This window comes from Chelonoidis abingdonii, chromosome 3 (genome assembly GCF_003597395.2).
Source record: "Chelonoidis abingdonii isolate Lonesome George chromosome 3, CheloAbing_2.0, whole genome shotgun sequence".
Lineage (NCBI taxonomy): Eukaryota > Metazoa > Chordata > Testudines > Testudinidae > Chelonoidis > Chelonoidis abingdonii.
This window is the reverse complement of record NC_133771.1, coordinates 124,938,842-124,961,418: the sequence shown is the minus strand read 5'-3', so window position 1 is coordinate 124,961,418 and position 22,577 is coordinate 124,938,842. Positions and strand designations below refer to the sequence as shown.

At 44.4% G+C, this 22,577-nt stretch overlaps 1 protein-coding gene across 2 annotated transcripts in view; it reads right to left on the bottom strand.

Moving 5' to 3' along the window:
* TMEM181 (transmembrane protein 181) overlaps window positions 1–21,993 on the bottom strand; it is a 60,760-nt gene extending 38,767 nt beyond the window's left edge. The window contains exon 1 of one of the 2 annotated variants that reach the window (XM_032793316.2): window positions 21,838–21,993. In XM_032793316.2, the coding sequence (XP_032649207.1) occupies window positions 21,838–21,968 (131 nt within the window). In that variant the 5' untranslated portion in view covers window positions 21,969–21,993. Of the gene's footprint in view, window positions 1–10,455; window positions 10,596–21,837 lie in introns of those variants that run through there. The other variant, XM_075064077.1, reaches the window with a different exon arrangement.
* Between the last annotated feature and the right edge of the window lie 584 nt (window positions 21,994–22,577).

The following is a 22,577-nucleotide window of genomic DNA, read 5'->3' as shown; positions in this document are numbered from 1 at the left end:
AAAAGAGAGAGATAAGGGTAATGATTTCATTTACCTGTAAAGGGATGAAAGAGGAACAAACACCTACAAGAGGCCAATCAGGAATACGCGGATTTTTTAAAAAGCTTAGGGAGGGAATTTGGGGATGTTTTTATGGTCTTGGGTCTTTGTCTGTTCTGTGCTCTCTCAGCTATGAGAGGAGCTATTCAGTCCTTCATAAATCTTCATGTTTCCCAGTTGTAAAGTACAAAGTTAGCAAAAGTATAAGTTTTTAAATGTTTGCTGTATTATGCATCTGTGTACTGGCTGTGAGTCTTATTGTAATCTTGGCTTATAAGTACTTTAAATTGTACTAGTTTTTGGTAAGGACGTTTATTCCCTTTTCTATAGTTTATTCATTATTCTAATAAGTAAATAACCCTGTACTCTTACATCTAAGATTACAGAAGAAACTGTGTTTATTCTTTCCTTTCATTTTTTTCTTAAAAGTTTGCTTATTAAGCCACTGTGTGATTTTGTTTCTTAGATTGACCCACAAAGGAAATTGGTGGAGAAAGTGAAAAGACAGGGGGGAGGGGAAAGACTGCTCTCTGTGTTTAACCTCCTCCTAGTGTCCACCAAGGCGAAGAAGCTATGGAAGAGAGAGAGCAACTTTCTGTTTCTTGTCTTTTTGGTTTGTCCTCTTATGTGAAGAGAGGAACATCGCTTCTTGGTATTAGTGAATGCTAAAGAGGTTTGCATACAAGTATAAACTCTCAGGTTAAGACCCAGAGAGGAAATTTCTGTAGGAGAGAGTGAGGGGGAATAGTATACTTACCTTTGTTAGTGAGGGCATCTGAGTCTTGGGTCCCACAGGGAAGTCTTTGAGGGATCCACAATGTCCAGGCACGGAAAATTACTGTTAGGTATGGCAGCAGATAATCTAAAGCTGGTAATTAAGCTTTAGAGGGGATTCCATGCTAGCTTCTCAGTTTATGGAATGCTAAAGGATTCAAATCTGAGTGGAAGCTATGAATCATCCTCACTCAAAAAAATATACTGGACCAACTAAGAAAAGGTATCATGAGAGTGACAACCTAAAATGATATAGGGGTTTGAACCGGGTACCATAGACGAGGTAGAGATAAAGAAGGCTAGGACATTTTCAGCTTGGACAAGAGGAGAACTAAGGGGAGATATGATAGCAGATATAAAATACATTGAGGACGATGTAGGAACGGAAGTAGATACAGGAAAAGTTATTTATCTTAATTCACTAATACAAGACAACTATGGTCACCAACATGAAATTACTAGGCAGCAGTATAAAACAAATAAAAGTAAGTTCTTCACAACAAGCACACAGTCAACTTGATGCAAACTCCTTACCTGAAGGAGGTTGTGAAGAGACTAGGAAAACAACAGCGTTTAAAAAGAGAACTGGATAACATTCATGAGGTTAAGTCATTAAAAGAGAGAGATAAGGGTAATGATTTCATTTACCTGTAAAGGGATGAAAGAGGAACAAACACCTACAAGAGGCCAATCAGGAATACGCGGATTTTTTAAAAAGCTTAGGGAGGGAATTTGGGGATGTTTTTATGGTCTTGGGTCTTTGTCTGTTCTGTGCTCTCTCAGCTATGAGAGGAGCTATTCAGTCCTTCATAAATCTTCATGTTTCCCAGTTGTAAAGTACAAAGTTAGCAAAAGTATAAGTTTTTAAATGTTTGCTGTATTATGCATCTGTGTACTGGCTGTGAGTCTTATTGTAATCTTGGCTTATAAGTACTTTAAATTGTACTAGTTTTTGGTAAGGACGTTTATTCCCTTTTCTATAGTTTATTCATTATTCTAATAAGTAAATAACCCTGTACTCTTACATCTAAGATTACAGAAGAAACTGTGTTTATTCTTTCCTTTCATTTTTTTCTTAAAAGTTTGCTTATTAAGCCACTGTGTGATTTTGTTTCTTAGATTGACCCACAAAGGAAATTGGTGGAGAAAGTGAAAAGACAGGGGGGAGGGGAAAGACTGCTCTCTGTGTTTAACCTCCTCCTAGTGTCCACCAAGGCGAAGAAGCTATGGAAGAGAGAGAGCAACTTTCTGTTTCTTGTCTTTTTGGTTTGTCCTCTTATGTGAAGAGAGGAACATCGCTTCTTGGTATTAGTGAATGCTAAAGAGGTTTGCATACAAGTATAAACTCTCAGGTTAAGACCCAGAGAGGAAATTTCTGTAGGAGAGAGTGAGGGGGAATAGTATACTTACCTTTGTTAGTGAGGGCATCTGAGTCTTGGGTCCCACAGGGAAGTCTTTGAGGGATCCACAATGTCCAGGCACGGAAAATTACTGTTAGGTATGGCAGCAGATAATCTAAAGCTGGTAATTAAGCTTTAGAGGGGATTCCATGCTAGCTTCTCAGTTTATGGAATGCTAAAGGATTCAAATCTGAGTGGAAGCTATGAATCATCCTCACTCAAAAAAATATACTGGACCAACTAAGAAAAGGTATCATGAGAGTGACAACCTAAAATGATATAGGGGTTTGAACCGGGTACCATAGACGAGGTAGAGATAAAGAAGGCTAGGACATTTTCAGCTTGGACAAGAGGAGAACTAAGGGGAGATATGATAGCAGATATAAAATACATTGAGGACGATGTAGGAACGGAAGTAGATACAGGAAAAGTTATTTATCTTAATTCACTAATACAAGACAACTATGGTCACCAACATGAAATTACTAGGCAGCAGTATAAAACAAATAAAAGTAAGTTCTTCACAACAAGCACACAGTCAACTTGATGCAAACTCCTTACCTGAAGGAGGTTGTGAAGAGACTAGGAAAACAACAGCGTTTAAAAAGAGAACTGGATAACATTCATGAGGTTAAGTCATTGCGTACCATCGATTTATATAAGGGCAATAATATATTCTCCTTCTTATTCTCTATCCCCTTTTTAATGATTCCTAACATCCTGTTTGCTTTTTTGACAGCCTCTGCACACTGCCTGGACATCTTCAGAGAACTATCCATGATGACACCAAGATCTCTTTCCTGATTTGCTGTAGCTAAATTAGCTCCCATCATATTGTATGTATAGTTGGGGTTATTTTTTCCAATGTGCAATACTTTACATTTATCCACATTAAATTTCATTTGCCATTTTGTTGCCCAATCACTTAGTTTTGTGATATCTTTTAGAAGTTCTTCACTGTCTGCATTGGTCTTAACTATCTTGAGCAGTTTAGTATCATCTATACACTTTTCCACCTCACTTTTTACCTCTTTCTCCAGTTTTTCTTATTCTAGTACTTTAAACAACAGTTACCATTCCTTTCACGCCAAAAGCATTTTCTGCTATCCTAGGATCTAAGTGTGGGAAAGAGTCTCCTCCTTAACTCCTCCCAGACAGAAAAAAGTTCTATACTTGAGCTCAACTATCTGATATACAGACACACATAGGGTATTGTGAGGATACCATATTTCTAACCATAAGAGCGATGGCTGATGCTGATGACCTGTATCGCTTAACTGAGATACATGTAAATAGTCAGCTTTCCACCCCTTTTGTATTAATGTGACCCTGGAACTTCATCTATATAATGGGATGAGACAAACCCCAGACCTGGATGCTGCTAGATGTGTAGGTTCAAACTCTGGATCCAAATCTGATCTATCCCAAAGTTTGGAGTGTTCAGCCTATTAGAAAGATGGGTTCAATCTGCAATTCAGATGTGTATTTCGATTCAGGCCCTATCCAGGGCTGCATCCAGCTTAAGGATGCTCAGGCTTATGTACAGTATATGTGCACTGGCAACTACTTCTACAATTTGATCCAATATGCTAAGGAGATACATACTATTTTGATTCAAATAGTAAGCGTTCATGTCAAAGCAACATGGATCACAGATTTGGGCTTAATAAATTTTAATAATATTAAGGCACTTTAATCATGAGGAATACAGTATACTCAAACTGTGTTCTGTGGACACAATTAGTCCACAAAGCACTTCCTGGAAAAGATGTCTTAACTCTTGCAATTCCAACTGTAATGCGGATACTGTATTTAATAAAATGCTTCTTTCTGAGATGTGACGTTTTAAACAGCTGAAACTTATCTGCTCGTTTGAGTTCACTTACAGGGAAAACCAAGAATTAGTCAGGTTTAGAACAAAGATGCAGGTGTAAGGAGGGATGCAAATGAGTCACTGTCCACACTGTAAGTTTGCACAAACTGGCTTTACGAGATTCTTGTGGTAGCACCTTGCACTGGCAGTCCAAAGCCCGTTAAGCGTGTCTGTCTCTCCTGTTGCTATTCAGGAGAAACTGACTGACTAGCTGACTGAACAGGGAAAAGAGTGAAAACTAACTATCCATAGGAAGTTGTCAAATGCACAAACAATAAAAGTACATAAGGAAAATATTTATCTGACCTGTCAGATACATAAATCTTCACTTGCAACAGCAGTCACAAGTTTCTTAGACAAGTGTGGTTTTTAAATTGACAATGTCCCTTTAAGTTAGAACTGTTTAAGTTTCTCATTTAAACTACATACAGTTTTTGCACTTGACCAGTTTAGCTAAGTCAGAACAAATTTTTGTATGGACACACTTATACTGGTTTAAAGCTGTTTATCTAGGTGTATATTGAATTGAAATGAATAGATATGACACAATGTTGTGTTATTTGTAATTTTCAAAGGGCTTTCAGTTCTACAAGTTGCCCAGAATTTCTTGCATAATTAGGAATGTCCTACATTGGATATTTCTTAGACTGTACTGGGAAAGAAATAAACATGCATCATAACAGGTAGCTAGACAGTTGCAGAATACCCTGAAGCAGGTAATATCAGGATCACAGAAAACATTGTTTTATCATTTCTTCATATGCATACTTTTACCTCCATTTCAGCAGAGATTTCAAAGCATTTAACATGGATGCAAAATGCAGCTAAAACTTACATTCTTCTGAGTATCCACAATCTTCAGGTAAAATAACAAGACTCTTCACTCACAATATTCATGGAGCTGGCTTGACAACCAATGACATGTAGGTCCTTTATTTACTCATAGGACAGAGATAATGTAGGCAGCAACAACGCATGTTTCCCAGCCCTGCCCTGCAGAAACCACTTCTACAAATGATAGCTCAATTTTTATGTTCACTCATTATTAGATGGTGTCATAGGTGTACAAAGTATTTTACAGATGAATAAGGCAACATGGGCTTTGCTGAGAAGAGAGGAACTTACAATCTTGTACTAAAAATACAACAAAATGACAAAAAACTACTTGGGGAGAAAGAGGAACACAGCAAATACTGTGAGACATAGCAAACACTGAGAAGGGGGCTACTTCTCCTGGGGAGCACAGGGCATTAAGCATACAGTGTGAGTGGTTTTCACATCTTTCACCAATACGTTTATTGAAAATAATTTAAACTTCTGCTACAGGTGAGTTATCACTGAAAGGCTTTGAAAATAAATGTTCTGTACATAAAGTATTTCAGTGAAGTGGGGCTGAAACACAAGAAAGACTGTTCTAAGCAAAAGGGGAAGCATAGAAGAAGACATGAAGATGAGAACAGAAGGAGGAAATAAAGGAAGCATGTAAATGGGGACTTCTGTGAAAGGAGTGAGATGAGGAGAAAATGAGAGCAGAAAAAAGTTGTACAGAGCCTTGAATTCAGGATGAAGAAATCTGAGCAACATACAGACTCAATCATAGGCCTCTGATAATACATCTAAAAAGGGCATCAAACTGTGAAGCAGGGACCTACATTGCTGCCAGTTCTCGGGATTTTACCAAAAGTCTCACAATATTTTGTGTTTTTCTTTAAAGCTCCAGCTCCTGGGTCCTGTGACAAAAAGAATGAAAGCTAATATTTTAATGTAAACTAAATTTCTTGCTCTTATGGTTACAGAGAAGAATTTAAAAATGTGAAGTCCTAAAGATGCAAAATCAGAAGCAAACAATCCACATTTTAAAAATCTCAGGATTTTTAAGCAGATGGATTAGGTAATACTGCATCTGTTCACCACAAACTGAACAGGACATCCCAGGCTGGATCAGATTTAAAAGAGATGATTTGGAGGTGAGATGCTCTGTATTCCCATACCAATCTACTAAGTCTACACACTGTCACGAACAAAGCTCAGAAATACCTGCTTTCTCACCAATGGCAACTGAAATTGTTCAGGAAAGTACAGCTGTAGCCAGTATTTTACCTGTCTAGATGCTTCATAAAGGGCAGACCACTGAACAAAACCCCTGTCTCCCACCAGGAGGGCAGAGATCTACCAAGTCTCATGAGAACGCTGATTCCCATCTTTCAGAGCAGCCAGGAACTTGCATGTTCAAGTAACAATGACACACATCGAGGCCAAGCAAGGGAAGGGGAGCTCTATTTTTAAAATCATACATCTCCCAGTCACAGTCAAACCCTATAAAGAAAGATGCTCCCATACCCTCAAGGCCCAGGGGCAGCACACTGCGGGAAATACTAAGGCTTGCATGTCTATGCTGCCTTTCACCACAGTAACAGCCAGGGAGGGCTAATAGGAGATGCACACTAGGCTTTTTAGCAGAATGCTGAGCCTGGACCCAACTGCCCTCATCACCCACTTTCGTACTGGCCTTGGTTAGAAGCTTTTTGGTAAATTGGTTTGACCACATACAATGATACTCTGTGCATTTCTATTCACTTGTATCAAGTCCTCTTCCATTGTTTTTTTCTTGTCCTAGGTGGCAACATTATTAATCAATATACTTTAGAATTTCTAATTTTTCTAGACTCAGTCCACTTTGTACACAAAATATGAACTTTGGCCTATCCATTTCAATCACTTTTTCATTCCTTCCTTCTTTTAAGGGTTTCAGTTTTCTCCAACAAAGAATAACTGGTCTTATTCCACGATCAGTTAATGGCTGTTTCATATACTAGAGGTATTACCACTGATTCTGGGCATGTTGCAAATAAACAGAATTTTATAAATGTGCAAAAACATTCAGGTGGATAAAGGATAATAAAAAAAATCAAACAGGGATTGGGATCACATGTTAAATGAGGACATCAAAATCACAAAGGAGGAAACAGCTTTTGAAATGGTTATATCTATCAGTGAGACAAAGTTAAAAAAAAAAGGCTGGGGAGGAGGAAAGGAAGTTATTATAGTCTTGGTCACTAACGGAGACTATGGATATGTCTTCACTAGCAACGTTATAATGAGGCTGTGTAGTTGTGGCAAAGGGCTGAGAGAGAGCTCTCCCAGTGCTGTAAAAAACCCATCCCCATGAGGGGAGTAGCTCCCAGCACTAGTGCACCATCTACACTGCCACTTTACAGTGCTGAAACCTGCAGCACTCAGGGGTGTGTTTTTTCACACCCTGAGGGAGAAAGTGGCAGCGCTGTAAAGTGGCAGTGTAGACAAGGCCTAAGTTGAATAGCTGGGGCTGAAGGAAGAACTAAGGCCAACCAAGAGGAGCTCAGAGTTAAATGAAGGAGAAGAACAAAAGGAAGCCTAGAAATGTGATAAAGTTAGATTGAGGCAACAAGGTGAATATCAAAGTCAATATAGAGGTGCTTAATACTTGCCTAAACTACCCACCATGAAATTAGTAGTGGCTTTGGTACTATCATCTTGGGAGGAAACATTACCAATAATCTTTCCCACTCCATGAAAGAGCAGCTGTGATCTCACACTATTCCTGCCGTAAAGTTTCTGTCAGTGGCCACAGCTTCAGTAGTCTGAGGAAGGGATTTTAATAAGGATCCCTACTTACTTCCAGCAGGCCAACCTATCCTTGTTATCTGGTCACTGACAAATACAAGACTACAGCAACTCTCCACCATATCTCCTTTTCTGTGTTACTCTATTTTAGCTTCTAGAATAGAGAGTGATTCTTACAGTTTGGGCAGTCAACAAAGGTTCTCTTAATAGATCAATTTTTGGGAATATTTGAGTATAAAAAATATAATTATCCAACTACGGCCAGTCACCAAGCCACTGAAAGTCTTGTCCCAAGTTGCAGATTTCAATGGAAAATCCAAGATACTGTAATATGGTGATCGTGAATTTATGGATAATAATGCAGCAGGTTATGTATACTAACAGGCAACTATCATTAAGATCAACCTGCCAGACAAGTGGAGGGGAGGATATCTGAAAAACTTTGCAGGTTACAGGGCTCAAAATTACTTTTCTGCATTGCCACAAAAGTGTAATTTACTTTCGCTGCTTATTTTGTATATTCTGTGTGTTGGAGGTCCAGAGGCCTTTGGTCATGGGGCACCTTCTAAACATGTATTATCTAATAATAAACACTATCAACCAGCTCTAAAGACATTTGCTGTAAAGCTGCTGGAGCTCAAGTAGAGTCAGGCTATGTTAGTAGCTGAATAGTATTAACACGTTAAGGAGTACCTACATGCTGACAGGAAGCGGTGTTGGCAATTCAGAAGTTTACATTGTGGAATTTAAATTAAGGTTGAACTTACAGCTAGCTCAGCATAGTGCGAGCAGACAATAGCTTTGGAGGTACCATTTTTCCTTTAAGGGGTAAAAACAGACATCCTAGTGACTTGTAAATCAATAACATTCTACAGCATTTTTCAAAAGAGTAGAAATAACTCCTCCTCCTCAGCTAAATTCAAAATAAGATAAGTTACAGTCTACAATAATCTCTAGAACTTTAATTGGGTACAGAGTTCTTCACCGTTCCCCCAAACCATTGTGTAGTTTCTCTGCACTGTTAAATGGATCGTGACTGACTGGTCCATCCCAGAGCTTCCGCCAGTCGATTGCGATCTCCAGCCGCTAAAAGTTCGGCGGTGCTGCAGGGCTAAGGTAGGCTCCCCTCCCGACTGTCCTGACCCCACACTGCTCCCAGAAGCGGCTGGCATGTCCCTGTGGTCCTGGGCCGGGGGGCAGTGGGTCTCCGCATGCTGCCTGACCCCACAGTTGCCATTGGCCATAATTCCCAGCGAACGGGAGCTGCGGAGTCGGTGGTGGTAGAAGGATTTTTCGCACCCCTGAGCGATAGTTATACCAATGTAAGTTTATAGCATAGACCTGGCCTGAAACACATAATGCAAAATCCTTCAACAAAGGAAAGAGGCTTTCAACACTATGTTTGTTATATGATTGTCAAAATCAAGACCTGTCTCCAGATGAGCGAGTATTGCTAAACATTATACTGCCTCTAATACAAACCTGGTAATTCATGATTGTGACATTCCAAGTTTGCCTAGAGTAGCAAACATTCTACTCTTAATTCCCAAATAAAGTCTGCACACAGAAAACAGCATATGCAGGTAAACAGGAAAATCAGAACCGCCTTAGAATTTAACAGCAAACTAACCTATAACTGCACATCTAATACATCTTCAAACACTTTGGCAGGCCCTTCAACCAAAGCAGCCTTCCTAAGAGATCCGCATTCACCTGGGCAGTGTTTCTCAGCCACCAGTCCCCGAAGAGCGAGCTGGCTACGGGGGGCGGACGGGGACATGAAACTACACGGTTTAGGAAGGCAGCAAGCTAGTCCCTGGTATCAAAAAGGTTGAGAAACACTGACCTTGAGGATCAAGTTACTATTTAACTAGAAGTTAGGTCCAATGCCTGATCTGATTTAAATGATGTTTCCTATGCTTTTTCCTTTCATTTCTATCTAAAAACAGCCCCACACCAAAAGGACACCCATCCAAGGCTCTGGACACCTTTCAAGGCACTGAAAAACACAATGCTAAAGGGACAACAACTTAAATCATCCAACACATCAGCTTTTCTCCTTCTCCCTCCCAATCGCACCTCCTCTCACTGCCTGTCAAGCAGGCCAACAGGACTTAAAACTTCTCCTCAACCACACAGCCCCACTGAACAAGAGCCACCCCCACCCAAGGTCGCAAACAGCCTCTAGAGGGATGCCTGGGGACACACATTAAGGAGGGTGCTCGCACTGAAACAGGCAATGCGCTAAAACAGCGTTTCCAAGGCTACACTCCTTACCTACCCCACGGCCCGCGGGGAGCCGGCTAGTCACCTGGTTTCCCCCTACGTCCCCGCAGGAGCCAGCTGCGAGGCTGCTGAACGCGCTCCCGCGGTTACTGTCTCACACAGGGCGCCGGCAGCAGGGGCGGGCTGGCTGGCTGGCTGGCTGCGGGGGCACGACACACCACAGGGAGGGTCACAGAGCACAAGGCCAGAAGGGACCGTGGGGAACATTTACTCTGGCCTGCGTAGGGCACAGGCCCTAGGACAGGCCTGCCCGAGTCCCCCGCCCCCGTGTGTTGGGGGTGGGGGGCTCTGCTCAAGTCCAGGAGCGCCGCCTACCTGTGCAGCAAGGGGAGGGTCATTCACGGGACGGGGGGGCAACACCTGGACCCAGCGCCCAGGGTAAGGACCAGGATGGGGGGATCGTGGGGGCGGGCAGAGGGACCGCCCGCCTTGGGCACAGCCCGGAGCCCGAAACACCCCCTCCCTGCGCCCCCCACTCACAGCTCCATCTCCGAGCCGCATGCGCACTGGTGGCACCTACTCCTCCCGTAACAAACTCGGGCACGGGCCGCAGCCTCACAACCGCCCGTGGTAGAATCAGCGACAGCCGCAGCGCTTCCGTATGCGTCATCCAACCGCCACGTCACGCCGCGATCTGTCTCGTGACATCTAGACGTAACAGCGCTACAGCCCCGAGGGTCTTGCCCGACTCTTGTTCCTGGGGGAGGGGGAACAGGTCCTCCGTGCGCACCTGCTGGGGTAGTGAGGCGCGAGCGGGCTACGGGGGGCGGACGGGGACAGGAAACTACACTGTGATTACTCTACGCCATCCATCCATGCGCACCCCCTCGGCCAGCGGGACGCCGGCCTGGCCCGCCCATGTCAGCGGCAATCAGCGAGCCCCACCCATCACCTCAGGGCCACGCGGGTGTTGGCACCACTTGAACTAAAGGGTAGGAAACCGGGTCCACTTAACTCGATGCCTCAGGCCTAGTGTGACCAGATAAGTGTGAAAAATTAGGGGCGGGAGGGGTGGCACAAAACCCAACACCCCGCTCCCCGTTTATCCCCTGCCTCTGCCGCTTGCTCTCCCCAACCCCACTCACTCATTTTCACTGGGCTGGGGCAGGGGGTGCAGGAGGGGTGAAGGCTCTGGCTGGGGTGTGGGTTCCTGAGTGGGGCCAGGAATGAGGGGTTCAGAGTGCGAGAGGGGGCTCATGGCTGGCATTGGGGTACAGGAGAGGGTGCAGGGAGAGGGCTTCAGGCAGCGCTTACCCCTCAGGGGGCTCCCCAGAAGCAGTGACATGTCCCTTGGCTCCTAGGCATAGGGGCGGCTCCGTGTGGTGCACGCTATCTCTGCCCGCAGGCACCACCCCCGCAGCTCCCATTGGCCACAGTCCCTGGCCAATGGGAGCTGCGGAGCCAGTGTTCAGGGCAGTGGAGGGACATGCTGCTGCTTCTGGGGAGCCATGCAAAGCCAGGTAAAGAGCCTACCAGCCATGCCAACTGGACCTTTAACAGCCCAGTCAGCGGTGCTGACTAGAGCCACTAGGGTCTCTTTTCGAAAGGGCATTTTGGTCAAAAACTGGACACCCGGCGTGGGTATCCAGTGGGGGTAATAGTCACCTATATAAGACAAAGCCCAAATATTGGGACTGTCCCTATGAAATTGAGACATTTGGTCACCCTACTGTGGCTGCAGCTCCACCCACACCCAGGGGCTCCAGGCACAGAAGGGCAGGTTCCTGTTCACCCGCAATCATGCCCGTTGCTTCCCCGCCCCCACCCCCACCCCCACCATGTGCCCACACGCAGCAACCTCCTGGATATGGGTCCAGCCTCCTGCAGCGCTGGGACTTGCGCCGCTCCGCTCTCAGCTGCTGTGAGTTGTGCCATGGCCTCAGGGCCACACTCAGCCTTGGTACTGTGGCAGCCCCTAGAGCTGCAGCCAGGCTGGGCCCCTGGTGTCCACATAGCGCGAGAAGCAGCAGGACTCCGGGGCACACAGCAGAACAGGGCTGCAGAGCGGGGGGCACAGAGACAGGCCAGCACTGAGAGCAGAACCTGTGGGCTCAGCAGCAGCACACACAGCTCAACCTGTCCCGGGGTGGGTATCGCCACTGTCTATGTGTGCCTGGGGTACTAGGCATGGTGGTGGGGGTTGCATACATTAGCATTAATGATCAAGGGATACTCTCTTCTAGCAGCTGTCAGGGGGCTAACAGCATCCCATCAGTAATGCTGACCTACCAGCAGGAGCAAGTGCTGGGGTTGTCTACACTTACAGCACTGCAGATTTTCCACACCCCAAGCAACATAGTTCTATGCTACAAACTTATGTATATCAAGGTCAAGCCTCAAACTGTAACTCCAGAACAAAGCTGAGAGCAGACCTACACTTAAAGCTGCAACAATGCAGCTGCACAGTGTTAGCACAGATGCTACTATGCGCATGAGGGAGCTTCTCTCCTCAGTGTAGTTAATCCACCTCCAGGAGAAGCCCTCCTGTCAACCTAGTGCTGTTTACATCAGGGATTAGGTCATTATGACTGCGTGGCCCAGGAGTGTGAATTTTTCACATCCCTAAGCTATGTAGTTATACTAATATAAGTTAGCAGCGTAGACCTGGCTGATAGTGATATCTATATATACTCAGCCATGGTCTGCCCTGCAAACATATGTCAGTATAATTATGTCGCTCCGGCCTGTGGAAAATCCACACCCTTGAGTGATCCAGTTATAGCACCCTAACTTCTGGTGTAAACAGCGCTATGTTGAGAGGAGGGCTTTGCCCATTGACATAGCTGCCGCCTGTGGGGAAGATGGAGCGCCTGTGATGACAACGGGAGAAGCTTTCCTGTCAGTATATGTAGCATCTTCGCTAAGCACTAGAGCAGGGGTAGGCAACCGGTGGCACGCAAGCTGATTTTTCAGTGGCACTCACACTGCCTGGGTCCTGGCCACCAGTCTGGGGGCTCTGCATTTTAAATGTTGAAGCTTTATTTAAAATTAAATTTAGCTTCAACGTTTTGAAACCTTATTTACTTTACATACAACAATAGTTTAGTTATATATTATAGACTTCTAGAAAGAGACCTACTAAAAAAGGTTAAAATGTATGACTGGCACGCGAAACCTTAAGTTAGAGTGAATAAATGAAGACTTGGCATACCGCTTCTGAAAGGCTGCCGACCCCTGCACTAGAGCTTGCAGCTGTAGCACTGTAAGCATAGACAAGTTCTTAAGCGTGTTAAGTAAACATAACCACAAGGAATGCAACTAAACAATTGCAGTACAGGCGAAGATGTATTGGTCTATTAGCTGACCTCCAAGATTTCCCCCTCTCGGCTCATGATCCTATTTTAAACTGTTAACTGCACAGAGTAATGACGTTTTAGAATAAAACAACAGGGCTGTTTAAAGTACTCAAACAGAATTCTTAATCATTTATATTTCCACATGTATGTTCCTAATTATCTCTGCTCCAATGTTATTTTAAAAATAGGTTAGAAGAGAATAGTTTAGCTATTATTAAATATGTAGTGCTTGACTCAGCATTGTGTTACTCCAGGCTCATACCAGTGGAAATCCATTGATTTTTACAGAGTTACACCAGCTGACAACTGGAGTAATACCATGCTGATTTAGATCTGTGCTATCTATAAAAAACACTAGAAAAGGTTTAGCTGTTTAAGAGCCTGAGCTTGCCTCAGTGAAGTCAGTGGAAAATCAACGGCCTTTGAGCTTAAGCATCATGTCTCACAAGGCACCTGAGGCATGTCAGTAGTAATATCTAAGAGCTCACTGCTTAGATGGTTTGTCAGTGGCAGACCCAAGTAGAGGAGTGACATCAATGGGAATTGGATCAAGACCTGGCATACTGCACACTTTGATGTTATATAACTTACTTAAAACACCACATGCCTCTTTTTATCATACTCCCTACACTGCTATGCACTATATGTTAGAAAGTTGCCAAAGCTGTTCTACAGGACAAAGAGCTTCTTGTAACTGCTCTAAATTCCGCTCCAGGAACTGGCTGCTGGAGGCACTGCAGAGTGATGCAAGCTGAGCCTACCACCTCTCCAGAATTAAGAGTGTCACATATATGACACTCTAAGCCTTCTCTAGCTTTTGAAATTGCCCCTGCACTTGGCTCTGTCAGGAACTAAGCCAGCAGACGGACCCCTTATACTTACACCTTTCTGAAGCTACTTTGCTTCTTAAAATTTTTTTTTTATTGAAGCGAGTACCAAAGTAACATCTGGAATTCCTGCTACATCTGGCAGGACTGATTTTACAGACTAAAGCCCCAATTCTGCAAATAATCATGTGCCTCTTTCATTTACACGGGTAGTCCTTTTTCCCAGATGCTCACCAAACAGAACAACTGAGGATTGAGTCACTTGTGTTTAAATGATATGAGACATTCCTACCTCTCCAGGATCTTGACAGTACTCCAAGAACTTAAGGGTACATCTACACAGCAAGCAAAAAACTCATGGCATCAAGTCTCAGAGAGCAGTCTACAGACCTGGCCTCACACTATGTCACTAAAAATAGCAGTGTAGACATTCAATCTCTGGTGAAGCTCAGGTTTTGAAGCTTAAGGAGAGGGGGTGAGCTTCAGAGCCTGAACTCCAGCCCGAGTCCAAACATCTACTGCTATTTTTAGTGCAATAGCACCAGCCTGAGTTTGTAGACCAGGCTCTGAGACTTGCTGTTGCGAGTTTCTGCTTGCCACGTAGATGTACCCTAACTGGCTAGCAAATTAAAGACTACAAGTGAAATCCTGATCCTGTAGAAAACAATGGAAGTTTTGCCATTTAAGCAAATGTGGTCAGGACTGGAAGTTAAAACCAGATCTCCCATATGGCACTATAGAACATTAGGCAATGAGAGTTGCCCATGCATACCTTTTTTACAATAGGGTAACTGAGTGCAGGCTAGGTGACAAAGTACATTAAATGCACTTGCTTTTCTACTGTAAAAATCTGGGTTTGAAACTGGCTGGGGCCACAAGTAAAATGAGTTTGATTATCTCATTCTGATTGCGAGGGGACATTTTCCATATCACAAAATTACACAGCAATCTAACATCATAGGCTTTGTGTTTTCAGGAGAGGCACAGAAATGTAGTAACAGAGAGTCTTGAAGGTCAGGACAGAGATATATTGAACAAGTCCTGATGCAGCCTTCATCGTCGTCATTCCTCAGAACTGGCAGGATAAGATTTACCTACCATCTTTTGAGTCAGATTCTGTATAATATTTATCTGCTGCTGCAAACTGGCACTGAACACACCTGTTGAGTTTTGCCTATCAGCTTTCAAGTAGCATCCACTTGTATTGCTGGTGAAAGTTAGGGATTAATGGCATGAGCTATTGCATTAAAATTAACGATATATTTAGAAAGCAAAAAGCCAAGTGTTTTCAAGGTTGAATCAAACCTATTCATCTAAGGCAGGGGTGGGCAAACTTTTTGGGACGAGGGCCACATTGAGGTTGTGAAACTGTATGGAGGGCTGGGTAGTGAAGGCTCCCCCTTCCACTTTCCGCCCCCCTCATAGCCCCTGACCCATCCAACTCCCCCACCAATCCTTGTCCCCTGACCTCCTGGACCTCACATCCCTAACCGCCCCCCGTAACTCCACCCCTACCCAGCCCCCTCACTCCCTGTCCCCTGACTGCCCCCTGGGATCCCCTGCCCCCTTACCATGCCACTCAGAGGAGCAAGTGCTCACAGCCACACTGCCGCATTGCCCAGCAGGAGCAGCAGACCAGAGCCCTGGTAGCGCAGCAATCTGAGGCTGCAGGGGACCGGGGACAGCAGGGGAGAGGTCAGGGGCTAGTGTCCCCGGCCGGAAGCTCAGAGGCCGGGCAGGATAGTCCTGCAGGCCGAATGTGGCCTGCGGGCCATAGTTTTCCCACCTCTGATCTAAGGTATAGGACTGACACATCTTATATTTTGAGTCTTTGTGTGTTTAGTTCATGGAAGCATCACTTCACCTTAGAGACAGCATCCTGTTTTTTGAATGAGTTTTGAATAGCTCTTTCAATAGTAAGATAGTGTCAACACTGTTGTTACATTGGGACCAGCTTCCCTGTACAGGAGGTGAAAATGTTTTTAATGTGCCATGTTACAGAGAATCTAGTCAGATTACAAGTAGTTGCAAATTAAAGCCTATCTATTGCTTTAAACACACTACTAAAAATATAACAATATTGCATATACTATTGCTTTATGAACAATCATTTGCACAAATGTCAATGCTTATCTGTTGAGTCTTCTGAGAGACTGGACAGCAAAGGCTGTCAAAGACCCACTGAGCAGAGAGGCATGGGAGTAGATAGGGTGAGTTTAGGGATTTGATAAACTATGTTTCATACTACTCTTTGCTTTTAATAATAGCAAGTATCTAGTAATATATTAATAAAATGTCAGTCTGCTGTCTATGCCAGGAGAAAGTTCAAAGTACTCCCCAGCTTTGAGGTTTATCATCTACATAGGATAGTTCATCTCAGGATGAACCCCGTGCATTACACTAACAATTCATAGATGGTTCAGGCAGCACAAGCTAGTGTATAATAAAGGCTTATCACATCTTTTAAACAAGCCCAGTACTTCCTGTGCCAGTTTACTTACACGGTGTAGTGTTTATGTTATGGTCATCCTTATCATTGATAGCATTATATATTAAGTTGTCTGCCTGTGTGATTTAGATTATTACAGACATGTGGGACCCAGTTCATCCCTACGGTAACTCCACTGAACTCAGTGGAAATATACCAGGGATGAATTTGACCAATAATGTAGATATTTGTACAGGCAATTAGAACTATGATTTATGGCATTGTTGATTATTTAGTTGTCTTCTGCTGTTGATATAATTTTGAATACAATTAAAAGAAGTGATTCAATTTTACCCAGAATAAGTATTTGGGAATACAGAATAAGTGAGGGAACACCTTTGTGAATTTTAATGGACAAAAATAGATAGTCCAAAACACAGAATAAGGATCTGAGGACTCAGAATGATCTAGGAGATTATTTCTGACCCAGAATAGGCCTTTGTTGGGATGGCACTGCTAAATAACACTTTCAAATAACTAGGTCAGGAATATGCAGCCTTGCAGCTCCCACTCCCTTTGAGATTTTTCAACAAGTCCTTCTACCTTGGAGATAAGAAAGTGATGGAACAATATGTTTAAAATATCTGTGAGCATGTTTACTGTGTTGGGAAGAGAAGCTCCACAGTCATAGCCTTTATGATTCATTTATGTACACCTTCAGTATCACACAAACATTAATTGATTTATACTTGCAATACCCCTGAAAGACAGGGAAATGTTATTGTTATTTTATAGAAGGGGATAAATCACAGACAGATTAAGTGATTTGCATAAGGTCACAGAAGAAGTATGTCGCATAGCTGGGAACCCAACCCAGCCACCTTTACTTTGAGAAGTTCTAGCACCTCCACGCTTTGGCATAGGGACTTCAGATTTGCCAGGGGGGAGCCTTTTTGTCATAGATGAGCCTAACCTTAGTCTCAAAAACAGCTGAATCATTTTGACTGAGATTTTCCCAAATGGTTGATATTTGGCAAGTTATAAGCAACTGAAAATAGGTTCTTATACTGGGAAGTGTTGCACAACCTTAACAATAACCAATGGTCCAAGTCTAACTATAATTCATTCTTTATTTCATTACATATATAAGACACATTTTACATTAAGTATAATAATGAATGAACTACAACTGTCACATACGAGCCTACTGCTTTTTGATGGACAGAATGATGTCTTATTTAAAAAAGAAAAAAATATTGCAATCTCACTATAGGTCATTTATCTTAATCTCTGGGTATTATTACAAAGCTCAGCATCGGGAGAGCACTTGGAATACAGAACTTCTCTTTCTAAGGTGGTTAGGCAATAATGATGAGTGCATGTCGCCTAGAATTATTGATTTTCAGTATCAAGCCAAATGCTACTTTTAGCTATAGATCTGCTGTGACATCAGTGGAGTTGCATAATTTGGCCACTACACTACCATCTGAAGCATGGTGGTTCTCCCATTTCCTCCAAACAGCCATCCAAGTTAACTTATAAATTCCCTTTCAAAATTTAGTCATGAAAGTTGGGATTTTCAAAACCATCTATGGGATTTAGCTGTTCAACACCCACTGAAATTAACAGAAGTTCTCTTGGGAGGCTGTCTCCTAGTTGGCTTTGAACATACATAATGGTTGAGATTTTCTAAGTGGGCACAAATGTAGAGCCTCTACTAAATCCCCAATGCATTACGGGAAGCCCTAAAGCTGGCTTTAGTTAGCAGCAGAGGGTCCTCCTAGTATAGGGGAATCTTCAAGTACCAGCTGTACATCAGTTGCTATGCCCCTGCCTTCCTACCTGGCATCACTGGTATTCCAAGGTCAAGAAGGAGTATGCCAGGGTGGAAGGGGGAATGGCTTCTTGAGAACCATTATTCATTGGCATCAGTTAGAGCAAACCTAAAGCTGCTCTAACTTGTGTGGAGGCCAGTATGGCTCACATCAGTCTCCAAGATTGAGAAGAAGGAAACATGATGGTAAGCCACCAATCTTCTCCTCCTTCCCCCAGTGCACTGAGCATTCTCTGGCAAACCTGGCCCTAGGTACAGGGGCGGCTCCAGGCACCGGCACGCCAAGTGCATGCTTGGGGCAGCAAGCCGCATGGGGCGTTCTGCGGGTTGCCGCGAGGGTGGCAGGCAGGCTGCCTTCGGCGGCATGCCTGTGGAGGGTCCGCTGGTCTCGCGGCTTCGGCGGACTTCCCGCAGGCTGCTGCCGAATCTGCGGGACCGGGGACCTCCCACAGGCAAGCCGCCGAAGGCAGCCTGCCTGCTGTGCTCGGGGCGGCAAAATACCTAGAGCCGCCCCTGCCTAAGTATAGTAGGTCTCTATAAATACCATGAGAGGTGATACCAATTATATTATTTACAATATTATTAAGTATCACATACCTAATGTTGTAAATGTACATGGTACTTTACAAGCATATAGTAAAATGCATTGCTTGCCCTCAAGAGCTTCCCGTCTAGACACAGCTGTAACTTCATTGCCCTGGGAGGTGGCTGATTGTTTTGTCTCCACCCCAGTATGGTGCAAGTGACTTAGGTCACAGTGGTCAGTGGCTCCATGCAGTTGCACAATCAAAATACATATTAGTTGGGCAAAACTAACTTGCTAACATTTACATTTTTAGCCCCATGCAGCATGATATAGAAACCTAGGCTTAAGACTTCTGAATTTCCTCCGCCTCCCCTAATTAGTCTGGGGGGCAAGAGTTTCATGAAAGTTCGTTAAGCAAGCTGAATCTAAAGAAACTAAAAGAGAAAAGTGCCATGCACAATGGACTGCTAGATATATAGTGGATAAAAACAGTATATGTAAACCCAGTAGTTCAGCAATAAATGTAACAATACTTAGCCCAAGTCATCCATAGATCTCAACATCCTTTGCAAAGGAGACAAAGTATAATTATCCATATTTTACAGATGGGGAAACTGAAACACAGATGGGGTAAAGTGACTTGCCTAAAGTCACACAGTAGGTCAGTGACAGAGCCAGGTCCTTAGTGCAGTGCCATGTACACTGGACCATGCTGCCTCCCCTTCCATATTTACCAAGTGGGAATACATTTTTATGTGGAAGATTTGAAATTGACAGGTATTCTTGATCTGCAGACTTATGTGGCTAGGAGCCCTGAATGAACTAAAGCCCCAGCTTCCTCAGAGGCAATGTACAGCTGCGTTATTCTGGAAAAGCTAATACCAGCAGAACCCACAGCATCATTCTTGATTCAGAAAGCTATTTCTCTGTCAACCACAAAGGTAACAGCATAACATTTTACATTTCTATAGCATCTTTCATCCCACTGGTTCTACAGCAAGCAGTGCAAGCATTTACAGCTGCTACTGTCAGGAGATGATGGCACTGGAAAATGGCAGCCCAGGATTATTTCTACAGCTACATTTGGGCCATTCCAATATAGTCTCTGCTATGTAGTATTGAAAGCCCCTTACTACGTACTGTTGGTCAAAACGGGGTTAAAGAGAGTTTATATTGGAGAGCTGCTGTTTCCTACTGAAAACAAAGCAGCACAGCTGCTGGATGGAAGCTGCCATCTCTCAGGCTCTATTCATATCACATATTTGTTATCCCTAGGCCCAAATCCCCATTGTCTCATACATTCTATATTCATCTACCCCTTTGCAAATCAGACTGGTAGCTTTTTACAGCCACATTGTATTCACTTTGCACAAGTAGAAGTGATCACACAAGTTGCAAGACAGTGACCATCAGGAGCCTCACATCAAAAAACCTAGCAGAACCAGCAGTTGGAGTCTAAATATATGCACTATATTGCCACAGACAACACACTAACGTAACAATTATAGTGTTGACATGTTTGCCCCCCTTCCTCTGCCCCATTTCCAATTATTTTCCAGAACCGGGTTTTGGAATAACGAGCCACTGTTTTGTTGGGGAAAAATGCAGCTATATGAAATCCTGCCAGGCTACATCGATGGTGCCAAGTTATCAGACATTGGTACTGCTTTCAATAGCTCTTGCTGCTGTGGATGTAGTGACAATTTAAATAGAATGGGCCCGATCCTTGGCTGGTGAAAATGGGTGCAGTACCACTGAAGTCAAAGGATCCATGCTGATTTACCTCCAGCTGAGGATCTGGTGCATTGTGTACAAATATTTAAATGGATGTAGTCACATACTGTGCTCAGATACAATAGGGATAAGCATAGGCTAGAAAGAGCTATTATATAATAGTTTATACTACTTAAAGCAGAGAAACAGGTGATGGAACTTCTGCACAGAGGTTTTCCTAGAAAGCACTTTTCAAGGAGAGATAACAGACTAGTTCACAATAGTAGGGAACCTCTTTTATATTGTCCTGAGTGCTCAAGATCCTGGGAAGCTTGGATCCATCTTTCTGTGTTATGGAAATCTCTGTTTAGGTTTTATTAGTGAGATTACAGCATTGGTAGTTTTAGACAAAGGCCAATTCTCGGTGGTTCTGGTAGATAGACTCTTACTGCAGATGGTTCCATATTAGGGGATGATTAATTTGTTTTGGGGTCAGTGAAAAAACCTGACCTATGTTTTTTCCCCCACAATCACCAAAGGTCTTTATCAGGTGCTTCCATGTCATGGAAGATAAATTATTCCACAGCAATCAAGGAAATAAAATGGCCTGGAATCTTTTTGGAAGGAAGGTAGAAGGAACTTATTCATATACAGTAGAACCAGAGAGATCCTGGAGAGGCAGCACCTTTCCTGTCAGCCTATTCACCCTATGGACTTGCAAGAGGATGAGCCTCTTTGCAAACCCCTCCCAACTTTCCAGTGCTCTATTTAAAATGGCCTTTTCTCCTTCAGCTACCCGGACCAAACGGCCACTAAGCAACCTAGCCTAGAAGGTTACCGCCGCCATGATTCCTGACTAAACATCACCCAGCCCCATCAACTCCCGACGCAGATGTGGCAGTAGAGGCCCGACAGCCTTCCTTGCTTAACACAGCCACGGTAGAACCTGGCGCTCCTAAAAGCCCCTCTTGTCCTAGCCAAGCTGCCTGCAAACGTCCTTCCAGGCCCCGCCCGGGCAGGCCAGCTGGCGGGGGGCGTGCACGTATTTAATCGGCTGAAGGCAATTTGGGATTGCGTTCGGGTTCCCCCGCTAAGCAGAACCAACGCTCCCCGCCCCCGGGGGGCTGTAGCTGCAAAGCAGCTCGGCAAGAGCCTGGCCGCCCCCGGAGCCCAACCCCAGCCCTTCCGTGCTTCCCTGCGGGGGGTGGGCGCAGCGCTGGCCGCTCCCCAGCCCTTACCGGTAGTAGCGATCATCCTTGTAGGGGGTCAGGTCCTCGCTGATCTCCTTGTAGGTCTCCCGGACCGTGCGGCAGAAGCGCTTGAGCTCGCCGCAGAGCGGGGTCTCGAAGGCGGGGTAATCCGCGTCCATCCCGCCGCCGCCCCTTCAGCCCCAGGCTCAGCCAGCGACACCGGCGAGCCAGTGCCCCTGAGCGAACGCCCTCCGGCTCCGGGGCTGAGGCGGTGGCTGGCGCTGCCGGCCGGGGGAAGGAGCTGCGAGGCCGGGCGCTCTGCTTCCCGCCTCGCCACCTCCTCACAGGCGCTGCTGAGGTGAGTCAGTGGGGCGGGGGCAGCGCTGCGTTACCCCCGGCAGCCGGGAATGGTTCCCGCCAGCGGCATCTTCCCACCCTGATGCTTCTCCGGTTTGATGCCGCAGCCCCTGGGGTTGTTGCTGACAGCAGAGGTGGCCGGACAAGCGGAAGGGGTAGGCGTGTCAGAACGGGAGCTGGAAAGACTTCAGCACCCTGGACAGACTCACTTGGGTGTTACTGGCTTTACAGAGCAGCCCGCCCATTCCTTCGGCCCTTTCATTGAAAAGGTCAAGTCCCAAACCCCCTCTTAAAAATGACTATTTCCAGGGATTTGCTCCTTTACCTGAGTATAAATTATAAAAGCAGTGAGCTTGAAAATACAGTTTTTTATGAGATGCTTGTTACCTACTATTAAATATTTATTACAGTATTTTTATTACATTATGAAA